The sequence below is a fragment of the Lissotriton helveticus genome, chromosome 8 (assembly GCF_964261635.1).
Source record: "Lissotriton helveticus chromosome 8, aLisHel1.1, whole genome shotgun sequence".
Taxonomy (NCBI): domain Eukaryota; kingdom Metazoa; phylum Chordata; class Amphibia; order Caudata; family Salamandridae; genus Lissotriton; species Lissotriton helveticus.
In genome coordinates, this window is record NC_136069.1 from 1,215,763,736 (window position 1) to 1,215,781,200 (window position 17,465).

Below are 17,465 nucleotides of genomic sequence, written 5' to 3' on the forward strand. Positions count from 1 at the left end.
TACACAAGTCCCTCGGCTTTAATAATCCACATTTGTAAAGCGCACAATCACCCGTAAGGGTCTCTGGGCGCTGGGGGCCGTCGGGAAGATTAAGCAAGCTATTGCCCAGAGTCACATGGTGCTGGGGTAACCTGCCGCCGGAGCCGGGGATCGAACCGTGATCCCCAGATTCCAGCGTCAGTCGCCCTGGCGCCACACCACTTCCACTAGTACTTGCAAGTTCCAAATCAAAGATCCCAAGGGGATACCCAAAAACTAAAGACTGGGAGACGCTCCACTCATACTTAACTGAGGTATCGATGACGTCACCAGAAGACTCGTCTATCGTCTCGCTCTACCAATCGTCAAAGGGTCCAAGACAGGGCGATAGTCAGGGCAGCAGTCCTTCGTAGCCGTTGGAAAGCGGGGGACCTCGCAGCAAAGACTTTCGGACCACGACGACATACAGGGGTCGATGAAGTGGTTGGCCTTCCTCCAGAATTTTCACACGAAGCTCCTCTGGCTTGGACCGGTACCGCTGAAATCGCCCTACGTTGGGCGCCAAATGAAGTACCGGGTTATTTAGAACCCAGCGGTGCCAGGGGACACACCCAAAGACTTCGGATTCTCCTGTCTCAGACTACAGAAACGCAGAGACTTCTTGGTCACGTCAAAGATCAGATTTATTGGCTGCAACCAGTAACAGATATCCTAGAAGTACAACACGGTGTATGTTCTCAGGAGACTGCTCAACTTTACAAAGCTGGTCATCCCTTTTATACCAAATATTGTGCTTCAGGCAAACATTCCTTATTTACAGTTGACCCTTCACATATTTTCACGACAAAGAAAAAGCAGAATCATGATGACAAACCCATATTTCAGTTTGTCCAGCCCACAATCAATTACCCGGCAAGGCCCAACACTTTTCATCAGATAATCGGACGGACCTCCAATAAAATTGGGCACCTCCTCATCATAAAGCAGGCCATAAAGAAAGGAACAGAGACAGGTGTGAGTAAGATTAGACGTAGTTGTGTGCAATAAAGGGTTTATGGCATGCTGTGCCTTGATCCCTAATCTTGAGCGGCCACTAGCAGAGGAACTGGCCTAACAAGTACTGCCTCAGGCAACGGAGTCAGCTTGCCCGGGTCACACAGAAGTCAGCTGAAGGTGTACGTGTTCCAAAAGACTCGTTTGGCCTTAATCATCGGCCTATGTGAGGGCAACCACAAAATGGCTGCCGTACACAAAATGGAATCCGAGGGTTCAGAACGGAATCCCTGATTTCATGGTGATCTCGCCACTCAAATGTGACGATAAATACTCGCACACCTTACACTTGTCATTTTCGGTCTGATGTTACCAAAATCATCATGATACGGCGATTCTTATGACACGGGTGCAGAATTTCAGTACCACACTGGGACCAAGTCCAGTCCCAATTGGCGACAATTTTCCACAGTAATATTTTAGGACCCGGAGCATCCAAATCTTTGATTACCTTAAGATGGCTCTTCTAGACCTCCTCCTCTCAGTTGTGGTGATGGTTATTTTATCGGCATAGAAATCTTTCATCCACGTTTTGTTTCATACTGGATGGTGTGGGTCGCATTTTTAAGAAGTGCCCATAATTCACGCTCAAAAAGAAGGTCCTTCCCTCAGATATCCTCTACTATCTGGCACAGCTGCCTTGAATTGTCTTAAGCAGTAAGTGATCTTTTTTACTGTAAAAGGATGGATTTTGTATTGTTTGAAAAAACTATATTTCTTTCTAGACTGATGAGCAGCAACAAATCTTTCTCGTAGCCCATCACAGTTATATTGACCTAATCATGATTATGTTGCCATCAACCAGAATGCTTCAAGTCACATTGCCAGCTTTTCTAATCCTTTATGCAGGTGATCTGTTTACCACCCGAGCTAATATGGTCAAGTATTCATTACGTCTGTTTAAAAGTACCTTACCAAAGAGCACCGGGTTGGGAGGTCAAATGATTAGAATGCTTTTTTGGGGGGGAAAGTGTGACTTAGAGTTACGGGTGCAAATCCTGGGATGCTCCAAGGTCAACACACAGAATATATTAAGGGAAATGATGACTACCTTAGCTATTGCAAAGATTTGCAGGCTACGGCAAAGAGGAGGGAGTTCATGTTCAAAGAAATGACAAAGGGGAAGGCCTTAAGCATTGAAGAGAAGTGCTTGTGCTAGGGGACACACCACAACACAGTGAACTGAGTGTGAGCCTGTGACAGCACAGTACCATTCTGTTATGCACCACACAATTACATTTCCAGTAGTCTCCTATACTATCTGGAACCTTAATATTCCAACCAACAGGATTGGGATACAACATTAATTAACCCAGATGGAAGCTCACATCCATGTTTTGACCCATGAGACCCTTTTATTGAAAGAGGACTTACCAAGATCTAGGTCTCAGAAGTCTCCTCTGCAGTTCGTCTCTGGAGCTAGAAAGAAAACCTCTATAATGGGGATAGTTCTATGTCAGATATTTTAATTTAAGGTACAAGAACAAAAGAGCGATGAGAAAGGGAGATGGGTGGCAGTAAAGTGTACACACAGGTCCTCCCCACCTTAATCACATCAATATTTTTGCCTAACCAGGGTCAGCAGAGAATTTTGAAGAAAGCTGTACAGACAATAGAGGTGCTTGTGAGGTAGATCCCTTGATACTTGGAGGTGGCTTGAATCTAGCTATCAACAGAGACATTGACAAGGGCAACAGATAAGAGGGCCGTGGACACAACAGCGACATCCTATGCTGAGAAGGAGTGAATGGAGGACATAGGGTTGGCTGATAGCTGGAGTTATAGGCCCATTCTGAAGGCTGTTTTTTCACATTAGTCTGTTGCACACAAAAGCTACACCAGAAGAGATTATATTCTCATTGACAAAACATTTTTCACAAGTGCAGAAAGCAGAACATGGATGAATGAGCCTATTCCATCTCCCACAGGTCATGTGCACATTAGAAAGCACCTGGAAAACACCCACAGAATGGCTTTCTTCATGTCGCCTAAATGAGATTCCACTCAAAGACCCAGTAGTGATACACCCTACCCAATGCATTACTGAGTATCTGGCTGCAAACAATATGGATAACATATCCAAGACAATGCTTTGGGAAACACTCCTAAGAGGCTCTTTCAACACTGAGGCCCTGTTTACTAAATATAAGTAAGAGACACATAAGCACATACAGTCCCAATGGGTTCGGTAGAAAGTAATTAATCTCAGGTGACAGATTAGAATACTCGGAGCTTAACCAGAGCTTCTACAAGATGTGTAATAAACTGTGCTAATTACTAGTAAACCTAATCGGGGCCAAACAAGTACATCACTGTGTAACAGAAATAGGACGGTCAAGGAGTCACCCACACTAAAAAGATAGACCAAGCAGAATGCTTCTACAAATATTGCTCTCAGCTATATGCTGGTAAACCCACAGAAGTCTGTTAGATGGGAATACCTAGTCCGCACCAAGTCGTTAAAACTATTGGATGAAGATAGGGAGAAATTAGACAAACCAATTTCCAAAGACAAGATCTTGCTAGCAATAGGCAATTCCAAAACTGCAAAGGTGCCAAGCTCTGACTTATTCTAGAAGCCTTCTTTAAAAACTTTGAAGCTACATTGCTGCCCACCATCTTGAAATTATTCGAGGATATAGGACAAGATGTAGTCACTTAAACAATGGGAGAGGCCACAACTATTTGCCTCATAGTTAATCGTGGTAACCTGGCAGGAAACTGTAGTTTGTACAGGCCATCTCTGTATTGAATACAGACTTAAAAATACTGTTTATCATTGCAACCCGCTTACATAACGTGGTGCCTCCATTAGCCAATCATGACCAGGCAGGTTGTACAACAACTAGACTGCTTTTGATAGAGGTGATTGTTCCTTAATGAGAGATGTCTTGGTTGAGATGGGATGTGTCAATTGCCTCTAATGATTGATATTGGCAGAATATCGAACCCTGAAAGCAAGAGTTAGACTAATTAATTCAATCTCCTGACAGATAAATATTAAGAGAGGTACGCGGCAAGGATTCCCCCTGACTCCATCTGGTTTATTTTGACTCTGGAGCCTTTAGCACCACAGATACTTGCCAACAATTGGATCAGGTGCATTAGATTGGGAGGAGACAAATTAAAAATAGCGATATTTGCAGACAGATATCACACTGGCGGTAACTAAACCTAAGACCTTGTTGTTGGACATAATCAAGGAACTTGATCACTTCTGTAGAGTATCTGAATTCAAAATCAATGCAAATAAAGCTGAAGGCTTCAACATCTAATTGGAAAATAAGGCTCTTTCTGTAGTGGAGGGTGTCTCATCCTTTCGATGGTCCACTGAGGCTATTCAATCTCCAGGAGCTGAGTTAAGGAAAACTCTGCAGAAAGCCAAAGTTATGAACCTTATGCAGCTATGCAAATCAGTGAAGCCATATTTAACGAACGGGAGGCATAGATCTGTACTCCGGGTTGGACGAATTGCAGCAATAAAATGTTATGTTAATCCTTCCCAAAAGAATTCATATTTTGTATTCCCTACCGGTGCATATAGAAGATATTTGTAGATCCTGCAGAGGCTGTGCAGTAAATTCATTTTGAAAGCAATGGGAGCACATATAGGAGACATACGCTACCCGTGGGATGGAGGCTTGGGTGTCCCAAACATCCGAAGGTATTATTAAGTGACACACCATCGCTTCTTAGTTGAATGGACCAGAATAGAAACGGACAATGGGCGGTGGATAATATAGCACACACTTAGTCAGGGACCACTTTGATGAGAACCGTGGTTTTTACAAACCCAGGGACACTAAAGTCTATAACTCACCAGTGGCGTGAGTAATGCTTAAGGTTATGAGATACATAGGCACATTGGAGATGTTCTGAACACTATTCTGTCACCATTCACACCACTCTGGGTTAACACACACATCTGTGCTGGATGCGCAAAACACACTTTTAAACTGTGTTATGTGGGAGAGTCTTGAACACTTAAAGTTGTGTTTAGAGGGGAGAGATCAAATGCTTTGACAAATCAAGAAGTAGTGTGGGGTTCATTGAGGAGGAGGAAGTTTCAGATAACTCCAAATCTGCTACTGGGTTTTAAACTCTATAAAGCAAAGGCCGCCAGGTCACTTGCATCATACGATTAAATATTTGCAGATCTGTAGCGCTCATCTGTGATGAGAGGGCCATGCCTCCTCCTGACTGTATAAAATGGTTAATGTCCCCAGATTAGACGAGGCATTCCCCTATCAAAGGGTGTGTGGGAAAGGTGGAGGATACAGCTGGATAGTAAATATTAGCCAGTCTTTCAGAAAAGGGTGAATAATTCAGTGATCAATCGAAGGAAAAGAGACACTATTTAAAAGAACTATAGCTGACATTACAGCCTGGCAAGATTGGGGGTAATGGGCCTCCTGGCGGTTGTCAATGTTGGAGAAGTTGTGGGAAGACAGGAACACTTAGATACTGTGGGCTTTCCCTAAACTTGCATATGTTTGGATGGGAGTCCTGGAAGACACTAATAAAGCTATAGGATCCAGCTTGGCAAAATGCACAAAATTCATACTTTTAGAAAGCCTGTCAGAATGAATATACCCATAACTCAGTGGCGCTCCTTGGCTAAGGCGGAGGAGCCCCACACTGGTTTGCAGCAGTGAAAGAAAGGAAAAATAAAATGATAATAATGATGTTATTATCATTTTGTTTGTTCCTCCTGTGGCAGCTTTGTGGGGTGGGGCGGGGCAGCTCTGTTCACAGAGTAGGACAGGGGCGGAGTGGTGGGCATATTGAAGTGCGCATGACGCTTTGGCCGGCCCAGAGGGCAGGCCAAAGCGTCATGCGCACTTAGCATGTTATCTACTCTAACTGCAGTGCAGTATGGGTGGAGAACATGCCCAGGCTTCCTTTTCCTGGCTGAGCGGCAAACCATGGCGATCAGACCAATCACAATGCTGCATTGCGATTGGCTCAGGGGAGCCTGGTTGCTTCCTGTTCTGCCCAACGTGAGGAGAGACAACTTGTGAAAGACAGTGCAGGAGGTAAGTGAATTTTCTTTTTTAGACCCATCTTACACCCTTCCCTCCCCCCACCCCCCCACCCACCCCCACCCCCTCACCCCCCACCCCCACTTCACCACCACAGATCCGTGCTGGCCGCCACTGACTAAACTCCAGAATGTGGAAATTAATCTCCCAGATGCTGCTCCCAGCAGAAGAGACCATATTGGCGTCATGTGCCTCCTCACACAGTTCCACAGATATGTGGTTATCGAAACCGCGTTGAATGCTAGCTACGGGGAGTATTTCAGAATTATCCCTGTTCAGAGTTAGAGAATTCACAGTGATAACTTGCTTGGACAGTGAGTGTAGAGAACTACAGTGCCCAAAATGTTATAGAAATAGAATATATTGGAAAGTAATATATTGAGCTTAAACCAGGCGAACCAATGATTGTTGCTTGCCATGTTAATTGTTTGGGTAGATGTAACAGAAGTTGAACCTGGAGGGAGGAAGTCATGTGTTAATGGATGAGAAGATTAGGCACTGGTCATGACTTAGAGATAAGGGCATAGATTTGAAACTTGTCTTTTAGCATTCTGTTTGTGTTTAAGTAAATCTATATAGTTGAGGACCATGTGGGCACTTTCCAAAGTTCTGACATTTTCAGGTTGTATAATTCCAGCAGTGTTTGGTCAGTTAACCATAATTTCTTGATGATATTATGCATTTTACATTCTTCGGCCTGATAACTGAAAGAAAATGTCACGTGTGCATCTTTGTTTTGTCTTATATTCATCTTGAAAAAGCTGATGCCAATGATGAAACATTTTGTTCTAGGATGTGAAACTGACCCAGTTCACTTCCCCCACATGGACGGAATGCATTCGTTACAAGTTTACGAAATCCCGTATTCCAAAGGAGGTAAGTGCAATATTTGTGTGTGTCTAGCCACATAAGTTAACTTATCTCTTTCGCCACAGTGAATGCATCAGGTGAAACCTAATTACCTATCTCATGTTACCGTATTCATTTTCCATGTGAGATTTCTCTATTTCAGTATATTTTTGTTGTTGCCTAAACAAACAAGCATTGGCTTAGCCAATAGGTCTTGCCTTTGGGACCTCATAAGTGTTTAGCTATCTAGCACAATATCCTTGTTGCAACAACATCAAGTGCTGCATGGCTAAACACTTATAAGGTCCCAAAGGTGAGACCTATTGGCTATGCCAATGCTTGTTGTGCTTGCTACTACATTACTGCGCTGTTTTACTACGCCATTTCCTCTCGGTGGGTCCAGAAATTAATTGCCACTGCAAAACTCACAAGTGAGGGAGCCTTAAATGTAATAAATTCTTGATCAGCAGTATTTAGAGGTAGGCAAAAAAGTAAGGCTCAAGCCTGGCTCGAACCGCCTGCCATGGAGACCGGTGAGCCCAAAAAAAAAAGAGCAGAGCCAAAATGGAGTGGTGCCAAGCATTTACTGAACGTAATTTAGGTCATGAAATAAAGCCAAAGCTTTGTCCTTTGGAAGTAAAAGTGGGAGAGTCTGAGAAATTCATCCATTCGCTGCATTTGGCAATGTTTATCCAGGAGGCCTGGACTCAAATCCCAGCTTCTCCACTTAGGCAAACTGTGTCATTCTAGGTAAACCACTTTACTCCTTGTGCCTCAGTTTGACCTTCAGACATGAAAGCACTTTGAAGTAATTCAGTTCTGGATATAGGATATATCAAAACTTCACTTTGCATTGGTTAAATAACAATATTGCCCATATGTACAGTGCACATGAGAAAATGACATTTCTTGGTTCAGTCATGGGGGTCAGGTTAGGTCATAGAAAGGAGTCATTTTTATGAACCATTAATGTTAAGAAATGCCAATGCAGTGACGTAATGTATAAAGGAAAATAAAACATGCAATAGAAAACACATTTCTAATATAACAAATGTATTTGAGATTTTTACATGATGTTTTTTCTGTCATTTACACCTTAAACCTTGAAATGGCTCGGCTTGTGCTTTGCCTACAAGCGCCAGGCCAGGATCAGACTCTGCCCACCCTAAAATTTTGCATGCCTGTCTAACTCTGCCAGCAGGGGCGGCTCTAGGCTCATGGCAGCCCTGGGCTGGGAGCGTAGGTAGGGGGCTACGGAAGAGGGGTCCGGGCGGGGCGCGGAGGCCAGTGAAGAGGGGGGGGGTCAGGGTGTTTGGAAGTGGAACAGAGCCGGAGGCCGCCAAATCCCTGCCAGGGGCCGCCACGCAAATATGTATCCATCCTCAGAGGATTATTATATTAAGGATAAATATTGGCGTGGAGGCCCCTGGGGTTTGGTGGCCCTGTGCAGGTGCACAGCTTGCACATGCCTACGGCCGCCCTGCTGCCAGAACCAAAAGCATCGATGGGGTGGCTACTAATTGATGTTAATGTTCCTGGGCTGGACCTGAAAGTGCCCGTGGGGCAGAATAAGGGCATGAGCCTAAACCTGTGCGTCTCTGGTGGGGTAGGGTGAGGCTGTGGGGTAAGGGGGTTTGAGACGGCGGGGTAGGGGTGAGGCGAGAGTCCACATCCCTGGACAAGCAGGCCGAGGCAGAGCACGGTGCGGTAGCACGTCCAGGTATTCCTGACCAGCCCGGGGGCGGCATCTCCAAGGAGTGCCAAGCCGTGAGGAAGACGGCTGAACCTGGCAATTTGTCCTCGGCACCCGTTCCAGGGCAAGAAGCCTGCAGACCAAGGGCGAACAGAGCGCCAATTCTCTCATTACTGGCTATTCCTATAGCGGGGTGAATGTAAATTCCAAGGCCTCGCGGCGCCTCCGCCAGGCACACATTTGAACTGTCCTATAGGACGCGTCTGGGGATTTCCAGATGGGGGGATAGCTCAGACACGTCTGCAAGCAAGTGGCATTACTTTGCCTGTCTCATGACAGAATCGACCCCAGCCCTACCGTCCTCCAGCATATTTTACTACATCCCACTCTACCTCGGACCCTGGCAGTATAGTTCTCGCACGGCAAGAAAGCACAACCTGTTTACGGTCTCCAACTCCAACACTGACTCCGCCTTTTGTCCTTTTAAAGTTGTTAAAAGGCGCACCAGTGAGTTTACTCGATTACGAAAACCAGCTACATAAGAAGAAAGTAGCTGGGTTTTCGCTTTCCGTTGGTGTTGTGTCCCTACATGAGCCGTCAGTCAACCTTCTCGTCAAAATGCCATTTTTCAACACACATCACTTTCTCTTTCACGAGCACCGAACCACACCCTTAATCCCCCAATCCCAGTGGGTCTGTAGTGAGTGTGGTGACATACTTATTCATTCTTCACTCAAGTCCTAGCTGAGGAAACAGAGCGTGTGTGCCAAGAGCCTCTCCCTGAACGCCAACGACGGGTGCACATTAGAGTGCACGACGGCACGATGAAAGGCGCATGCGCAGCAGGGATGAAAGCAGGAGCTCCCACCTCCAGCTGCAAGCGCAGCACAAGTCTGCTCCACGTCCGCAACCCGCCCCCTCTCAATCCTATACCGGCTCGCCCCCCGCCTCTCCTCTCCCCGCCTCTCTCCTCTCAAACACCCCGGGGTGGTGGGGCCTGCCTTCCAGATGCAACACTGCTTTCCGGCAGAGAAGTCTGGTTTCCAGTCACATCGTTTTCTGGGAACTTTTAATAGAATACACAAGGTTTTTTTTTTAAGTATGAGAAGCGTGATCCGATTAATACATGGCTGTGATCCTGTAAAATGCGGGGCTGTTCTGTTGTGCTCGGATTGTCACGTTTAGCAACCAGAGTCTGTAGTTCTTTTCTAGTTGTTCTTTTTTTTTTTTAACCTTTGGAATACACTTGTTAGAGGTTATAAGTGGTACAAAAGGGGGTGGTGATGGACAGAGCATCAGAACCAATCAAACACTCACACCCAGTCAAAAGATCTGGGTTTGATCCATCACCGTTCTTTAGCCCACTCTGCCACCCCAGTTCAGACATGGCTATATGCAAATCAGTCTGACCCTGTGCCTCTTTTTTGTACCGCTTTGGCCACCATAAGTGTAGCAGGGTATGCTCAGACGTGAGTCCCTTGCTCACTTTGCCACTGGATTCAAGCAAGCCGGGCTGAAGACGGCTGGAATGCCAGAAACCGGTCCTCGGAAGCTTGTTTCCGGTCCAGGGAAGACATGGCTTGGCAGTTCGGGCTGGACTGTTCCCATGAGGCACAGGGTCAGACTGATTTGCATATAGCCATGTCTGAACTGGGGTGGCAGAGTGGGCTAAAGAACGGTGATGGATCAAACCCAGATCTTTTGACTGGGTGTGAGTGTTTGATTGGCTCAGATGCTCCGTCCATCACCACCCCCTTTTGTACCGCTTTGGCCGCCATAAGTGTGGCAGGGTATGCTCAGACGTGAGTCCCTTGCTCACTTTGCCACTGGATTCAAGCAAACCGGGCTGAAGACGGCTGGAATGCCAGAATCCGGTCCTCGGAAGCTTGTTTCCGGTCCAGGGAAGACATGGCTTGGCAGTTCGGGCTGGACTGTTCCCATGAGGCACAGGGTCAGACTGATTTGCATATAGCCATGTCTGAACTGGGGTAGCAGAGTGGGCTAAAGAACGGTGATGGATCAAACCCAGATCTTTTGACTGGGTGTGAGTATTTGATTGGCTCAGATGCTCCGTCCATCACCACCCCCTTTTGTACCGCTTTGGCCGCCATAAGTGTGGCAGGATATGCTCAGACGTGAGTCCCTTGCTCACTTTGCCACTGGATTCAAGCAAGCCGGGCTGAAGACGGCTGGAATGCCAGAAACCGGTCCTCGGAAGCTTGTTTCCGGTCCAGGGAAGACATGGCTTGGCAGTTCGGGCTGAACTGTTCCCATGAGGCACAAGGTCAGACTGATTTGCATATAGCCATGTCTGAACTGGGGTGGCAGAGTGGGCTAAAGAACGGTGATGGATCAAACCCAGATCTTTTGACTGGGTGTGAGTGTTTGATTGGCTCAGATGCTCCGTCCATCACCACCCCCTTTTGTACCGTAGAGGTTATAAGTGCCCAAAGGGAGTGTATGGGAAGGGTACTATATCTGGATGTTCTTTATATGTGTAATTCACCTGCATCTGTGTTACACGTTATGCCTTAAAATTAACTTGCCCAGTGATGTGCAGTGCTGTCTGTACTGTTTGAGGCGGGTGGACGTTTTCTCAAGATGTCAGTCATGATTGCAGGTTTGCTCAACATCACCCCCCTCTCTTCCTAAACTAGATTTGCTGATCAATTAAAAAGTGCTCAGCTTCATTTTTTTATACTTGATTTGGTTTTTAGTAGTTCAAAGTACACAGTAAAAAAATGACAAGCAAAGAATGTTGCACAACATTCTGTGCAGGTCCACGGTACGGGGCAACACACATCTTGTATGCAGGGAAAGTGTCTAGCCACGTAGTGCAGTGTTAATATTTTAAATCATGACTGACCATTTTCACAGGGCAGAAGGTCTACACATTGCCAGGAACTCCATCCAGCAGAACTTCCTGCTCCGCCCACTGCAATCTCTTGCTAGGAGCTCACGTAAAGCTATAATATATCTTTAAATAGTTAAGTGCACAGTAACAGTTGAGCTTATGTATCGGGTGTATCATTACTGTATATCAGATCTGTAATAAAGTCATTAGTGAGGGGTGAGGGACCCATTCAAATAATATACACAATCCTTGTCAGGATTAACCACAAAATACCCTAAATAAACCTGTGCTTAAGCCTTTGGCTAAAGTATTTATGCACCAGTCAAATAGCATTAAAGTGAAACGCTAGCACAAGGAAAATCCCAAACCAATATCTGCAGTTGCAGCAGAAGCCTCTGGAAGCTTGTTGTGTCCTTGTAGCACAAACAAGAGGTCAGCCAACTGACCCTTGGAGTTACTTCGGGGGTCATTGGTTCAAGGCAAATTCTTTCTTCAGGCTTCAGAAAGCAGGGCAGTGTTTATTTAGAGTCTCCACAGGAGCAGGAATGTTCTGTTGAGAGGGTCTGAGGGTGCCACGTTTATACCCAGTGCCAACCTTCTTTGACTAGCCTACCCCTTTCCTTGGGATTGGCTAAAATCTGGCTAGGGAAACAAAGGGCAGGTAGGCTTTTGTCTAACTGCACCTCCCAGTGACAGAGCAGGCAGCTTCAGAATTCAGGAAGGTGGTGGGCACAGCCCTCCGCTACCATTTGATGCTCAAGAAGAGTAAACACCCCCTTTCCACAGGCCATCCTGCTCAGGAGAGAAACATCTTCCCCACACCCATGGCCCTTTTGTCCTGTTTGCAAAGAATACACATCACACCACAGGAGAGACATTAACAGTCATGTGACCCTGGATACTTTCAGAAAGGCACATTTGGTTTGGGCAGAAAAATGCCTACTTTCTAAAAGTTGCTATGGCAACAAATGATGAATAAATCAAACATTCACCCCCAGTCAACAGATCTGGGTTACATCTGTTGTTCTTTTGTTCATTTTGCCACCCCAGTTTTTACCCAGCCATTTGCAAATCAGTTTTGACCCTGCTCCTCATGGGAACAGACCAGCCTGAACTACCAAGCCAGGTCCTCCCTGGATTGGAAACAAGCATTCTGGGATTTGTTCAGGAGTATCTCCCTTCATCAGCCAGGCTAGCTTGAATCCAGTGGCACAGTGAGCAAGGGACCCACGTCTGGGCAAACCCATCCCACTTAGGGCAGAAATTGCTACAGCAACAAATGATGGGCAAAATGCTGAATAAATCAAACATTCACCCCCATTCAAGAAATCTAGGTTAAAGCCATTGTTCTTTTGCTCTCTATGTCACCCCAGATTGGACCCAGCTATATGCAAATCAGTCTTGATCATGCTCCTCATGGGAACTGTCCAGCTCAAACTGCCAAGCCAGGTCCTCACCGGACCGGAAACAAGCATCCTGGGACTGGTTTCAGGGTATCACCCCTATTCAGCCAGGCTAGCTTGAATCCAGTAGCACAGCGAGCAATTTGTTGCCACAGTACTTTGTAAAAATGCAATTTTCAGAATAGAAATTTATAATCCAATTTTACCACTAAAGAGGATTTTAAATTACAATTCAAATGAATGGAAGAAGTATTTTTGTATCTGCTCCCAAACAACATTTATCACTTATTAAGTGTAATAAGGTAACCCAGTGTTAGTCTATGAAAGAGGTAGCCTTGCTGCAGTGAAAACAACTTTGAGAGTTTTTCTCTGCCAGGATATGTAAAGCTTAAGTACACATGTCCTACTTATTGAATATTATTCATCCTCCCCTAAGAGACGTTGGGTCCTACCATAGGGGTGACTTCTAAGTATTAAAAAATAGGAAGGCTTTTGCCTGCCAAAAGGTTTCTTTTGCCAGGTGTCAGTTTATAATTGCACACACAAGCTGCAGGGGCCAGCCTGAAGACAAGTTTTACAGGTCTACTGTAGTGGATAGCACAATGAGTGCTGCATCCCACCTGTGGAATTTAATTTAAAGGCCCTAGGTACATGCAGTATTATATAGTAGGGACTTATAAGTTAATTACATGTACAATTCAGCTGTACACCAATTTTATCATGTTAAAAAGGGAGAGCACAAGTGTTTTATCACTGATTAGAACGAGTAACATGTGCAGAGTCCTACAGCTATCAAAAACAGGTTCCGTAAAGGAAGAAAAAAATCTGAGGATCCTGCAGAAAGTTCCTGGTCCTACAAGATGGCTAATCCATCTCCACGACCTGGGAGTTGGACCACACCCCCAGTACATGGCCATTCTTTGCCCAATGCAAATGCTGTGAACCTTTGAGAGGAGGACTGAGAATCCTTCAGATTACCTAGTAGAGCTAAGAGTAGGAAAAGGCCTTCTGCATCATATCATGCCCAACAAAGTTGAAAAAGACATTTGGCTTGTTTATTACCATGGGGCATGTCTATGCTATGCGTAGGAAGTTGGCGTTGGGGTGCCAACATCGAAGGCACGTAATAGGCACTTCAAGGCCAAAAGACTAGTTTAACTAAGTTGTCATAGACCCTGTGTGGCGAAATTTGTAGTGCAGTATTCTACGCCGGCAGTATAGTGAAACAGCAGCTTGTCTATTAATGGGGTTTCAAGGTTTTCATCCCAGTATCTCTTGCCATGTAATACACAAAAAACAATGTTGATGACAGCATGCAGACCAAAACCTTTAGCGGTGATAACCTGCATACGTTCTGGATATATCACAGGCTGTGCCTGAAAAGAAGCATAATCACACTACAGTATTATTATCATATGGAACTATTAGAATAGATCCAAAGCTGTCAACTTCCTAAGTGCCTTAAACTGATTGAATGACATGAACTTGTCCCCTGGGGGGATATCATTCATTTGGACTGGTCCAAGGCAATCAGATTGCTGGCACACCTTCTGTGTGTAAGACAGTAGAAGTCATGAATTACTTCTCAACTGTGATTCAGGGGCTATGTTGATGGCTTAGTCAGTGGTCATGCCAAAACCGTACTTAGTGGAGTTGGGTACATCACCTCTTGCTCCACTGCCAAATGAAAAGGAAAAATGTAACTCACTATCCAAGAATGAAAAATGACCCCAGTATAGGATTCCTTTAGCATTTCCAAGCCTAGCCTTTGCTGTATATCCCAATTTCCAAACATCCTTCATTATGCTTGCTAGGAATATTAGTAGATATATAAAGAGAAAAATCACTATTTTAATAAACACGAGTCCTGCCAATGAAAGAGGATGGGAAGTAAAGCGATCAGTTATGGCACGAATCTTGAGCATTACTGACCCATAGTTGTCACTAACCACTGTTTGTGCATTCTGGGGAAGTTGTATACCCACATCTTGCATTGTAAAGAAAATTCCAACTCATTCAATCATTCAAAATCTTTATTCGGTTTTTCAAGCAGAAAAAAAACATAAAAGCACATTGTCCGATAATAAATAGTACACAGTAAAATATGGTATACAAGCATAAAATACCCAGAAAATATGATATATATTAATAACGACAATCATAAAAATGCAGGTATAATAATAACACCAGTACTTGGACAATTAACTTTCCCTACAGTTTCTAAGTCTTAGGGCAGATTTTAAAAAGCCAGTCAAAAATAAGGTACTTTCAGGGTTTAACAGTTGCAAATAGTAAAGGGCTGGTCTGACCTGGGCAAAATTCAGTTTTTTTAAGAGGGGCTTTAAATAGAACCTCCGGGGTGAGTCATAAAATGGGCAAACAAATAAAAAGTGCAACAAATCCTGCGGAGACTTATTGTCGCAGCCGCAGGATGGTAGCACTTGGACTCGATGAGAACCCCTTGGAACAGTTAGCAGGAGGTGATAATAATTCAGACGAAACCTAATTAACAAGTGCCGCTCAAAACCCGACATGGGCCAAGATAGATAAGGCTCCATTAAGGGTGTAGTTTTCAACATAGCATGGTTTCGAACACTGGGTTTGTTTAATTCCACTTCTTCCCGATTCATTTGTTGTGACAGAGAAAATGTTTTTCTCACAGACGAGTCTAATCGAATCAGGGTTTAAAAACAGTTCTGGGTGCCCCACGGAAAAAAACAATCTTTTAAATATTTTAGCCACAGAAGTTTTAGCATATTATCTAAAGATAGGGCTTCCCTTAGCAGTAGGTGGTTTAAAAACAAATCCTTGTTTAGCCAACATTTTAGCCAAAAGATTAGTGGCCGTAGTGCTAAAATATCACTAATGAATGGTGTTCCAGTTTCATTATGCACTATCAAGTTGGAAGTCCCCTTTGGAACCCCCAACAATTGTTTCAGAAAGATGTTCTCTGCCACCACAATATCGTTAGCTGCCACGTACCCCCAGAGTTCGCTACCATAACTCCCTATTGCCACACTCTTTGCCTGATAAATCTTTAAGAGTGCAGCAATAGGTTGTTTACCCATTTTCCTAGCAAAATTAAAAATAGCAGCATTTGCCCGGGATATCTCGCCCTTTTTCCTTTCGATTAATGGTCCCCATTTTAGCTGATCATCAAACAGAACTCCCAGGTAAGAGAACGTTCTGGTTGTGGGGACCCTCTCATTGTTAACCCTGAATAGATATGGCTTGTTATTACGCTGCCCCACCTGCAATATGTAAGATTTTGAATTATTGATAGATAGGTCGCGGGCATCCATAAAATTATAAAAAGCATTTAGTAGGGTTTGAAGGCCTCTTGCGGTCCTACTCAGGAGGACGGCGTCGTCCGCATACAATAAGACAGGCAGGTCCTTGCGACCAACATAGGGATAATCAGCACCAGTATTTAATAAGAACTCCTCCAAATTATTAATGTATAAATTAAAAAGAAAGGGGGCTAAAATACAGCCCTGCCTAACACCCCTGTGGACACAAAAATCCCTAGACACCCTTAGATCCTGCGAGTACCTCACGCTGGCCTTGGTATCCTGATGCAGGTCCCTCAGGAAGTTGACCAGGTTAGGCTCCACCCCCATGGCGCCCATGATTTCCCAAAGCTTCCCCCGGTTGACACAGTCAAACGCGGAGGAAAGGTCCATGAACGCCATGTGGACGGCACCATGCCTGGCCAAGGTGTACTTCCCTAGGACCATGTACAGGTTGAGTTGCGCTATAGTGGAGTGGCCTGGCCGGAACCCATATTGGATTTTAGACATGACCCCATGGTCGTTGGCCCAGGCTGTCAGTCTATTCAGGATTACACCTCCCACTACTTTGACCACAGAGTCAATGAGTGAGATTGGCCTATAACAGGTGGTGCTATTGCGGTCTCCTTTCTTAAATACTGGCACTATCGTGGATGTACCCCAGGACCTAGGGCAGCCATGCTCTGCGGCTGCGTTAAGCACAGCGGTCAGAACCGGCGCCCAAAGGGATTCATTTGATTTAAATAAATCCTGGTGCATACCGTCTGGACCTGGTGCTTTGTTACTAGATAGTCCAGAGATGCCTTTCTTAACCTCACTAATTGTAAAAAGTGGGAGGGTTACACTATGTTCCCCTCTAGCCACTTCTATCTGAGGGGTATTACTGTTAAAAATAAGACTAAAGTGGGATACCCACTCGTCTTCAGGGATGTTGGTGCCAATTGAATCTGCCCCCACCACATCAAACAAAGGTTTGTTAATAATACCCCAAAATAGTTCGCTGTTACCAAGGGCGTTGGGATCTAACAGATCTTGCCAAATGTTGTCCTTTATTTCTGCCTTGCGCTTAGCTAAGGCCTTTTTATAGGATAGCCGTAGTGTCCTGATTAATATGGGTTCTCTAGGGACAGTCTTCAGGGCCACTTTTAGCTCACGGCCAACTTTTGAGCAGGAGTGGTCAAACCATCTAGGGTCCCTACAACGAGGGCCCGAAGATGGTACAGTTAACATATCTTTCTTTCTTTTGATAACTTTATTTCGGTCATTGACCATAAAAGTGCAGATAAAATATGTACAAGCACA

At 44.9% G+C, this 17,465-nt stretch overlaps 1 protein-coding gene across 1 annotated transcript in view; it reads left to right on the forward strand.

Moving 5' to 3' along the window:
- MRPL30 (mitochondrial ribosomal protein L30) overlaps positions 1–17,465 on the forward strand; it is a 131,607-nt gene that overhangs the window by 44,400 nt on the left and 69,742 nt on the right. The window contains exon 3 of the mRNA XM_078658152.1: positions 6,867–6,950. Coding sequence (XP_078514278.1) covers positions 6,867–6,950 — 84 coding nt within the window. The remainder of the gene's footprint in view (positions 1–6,866; positions 6,951–17,465) is intronic.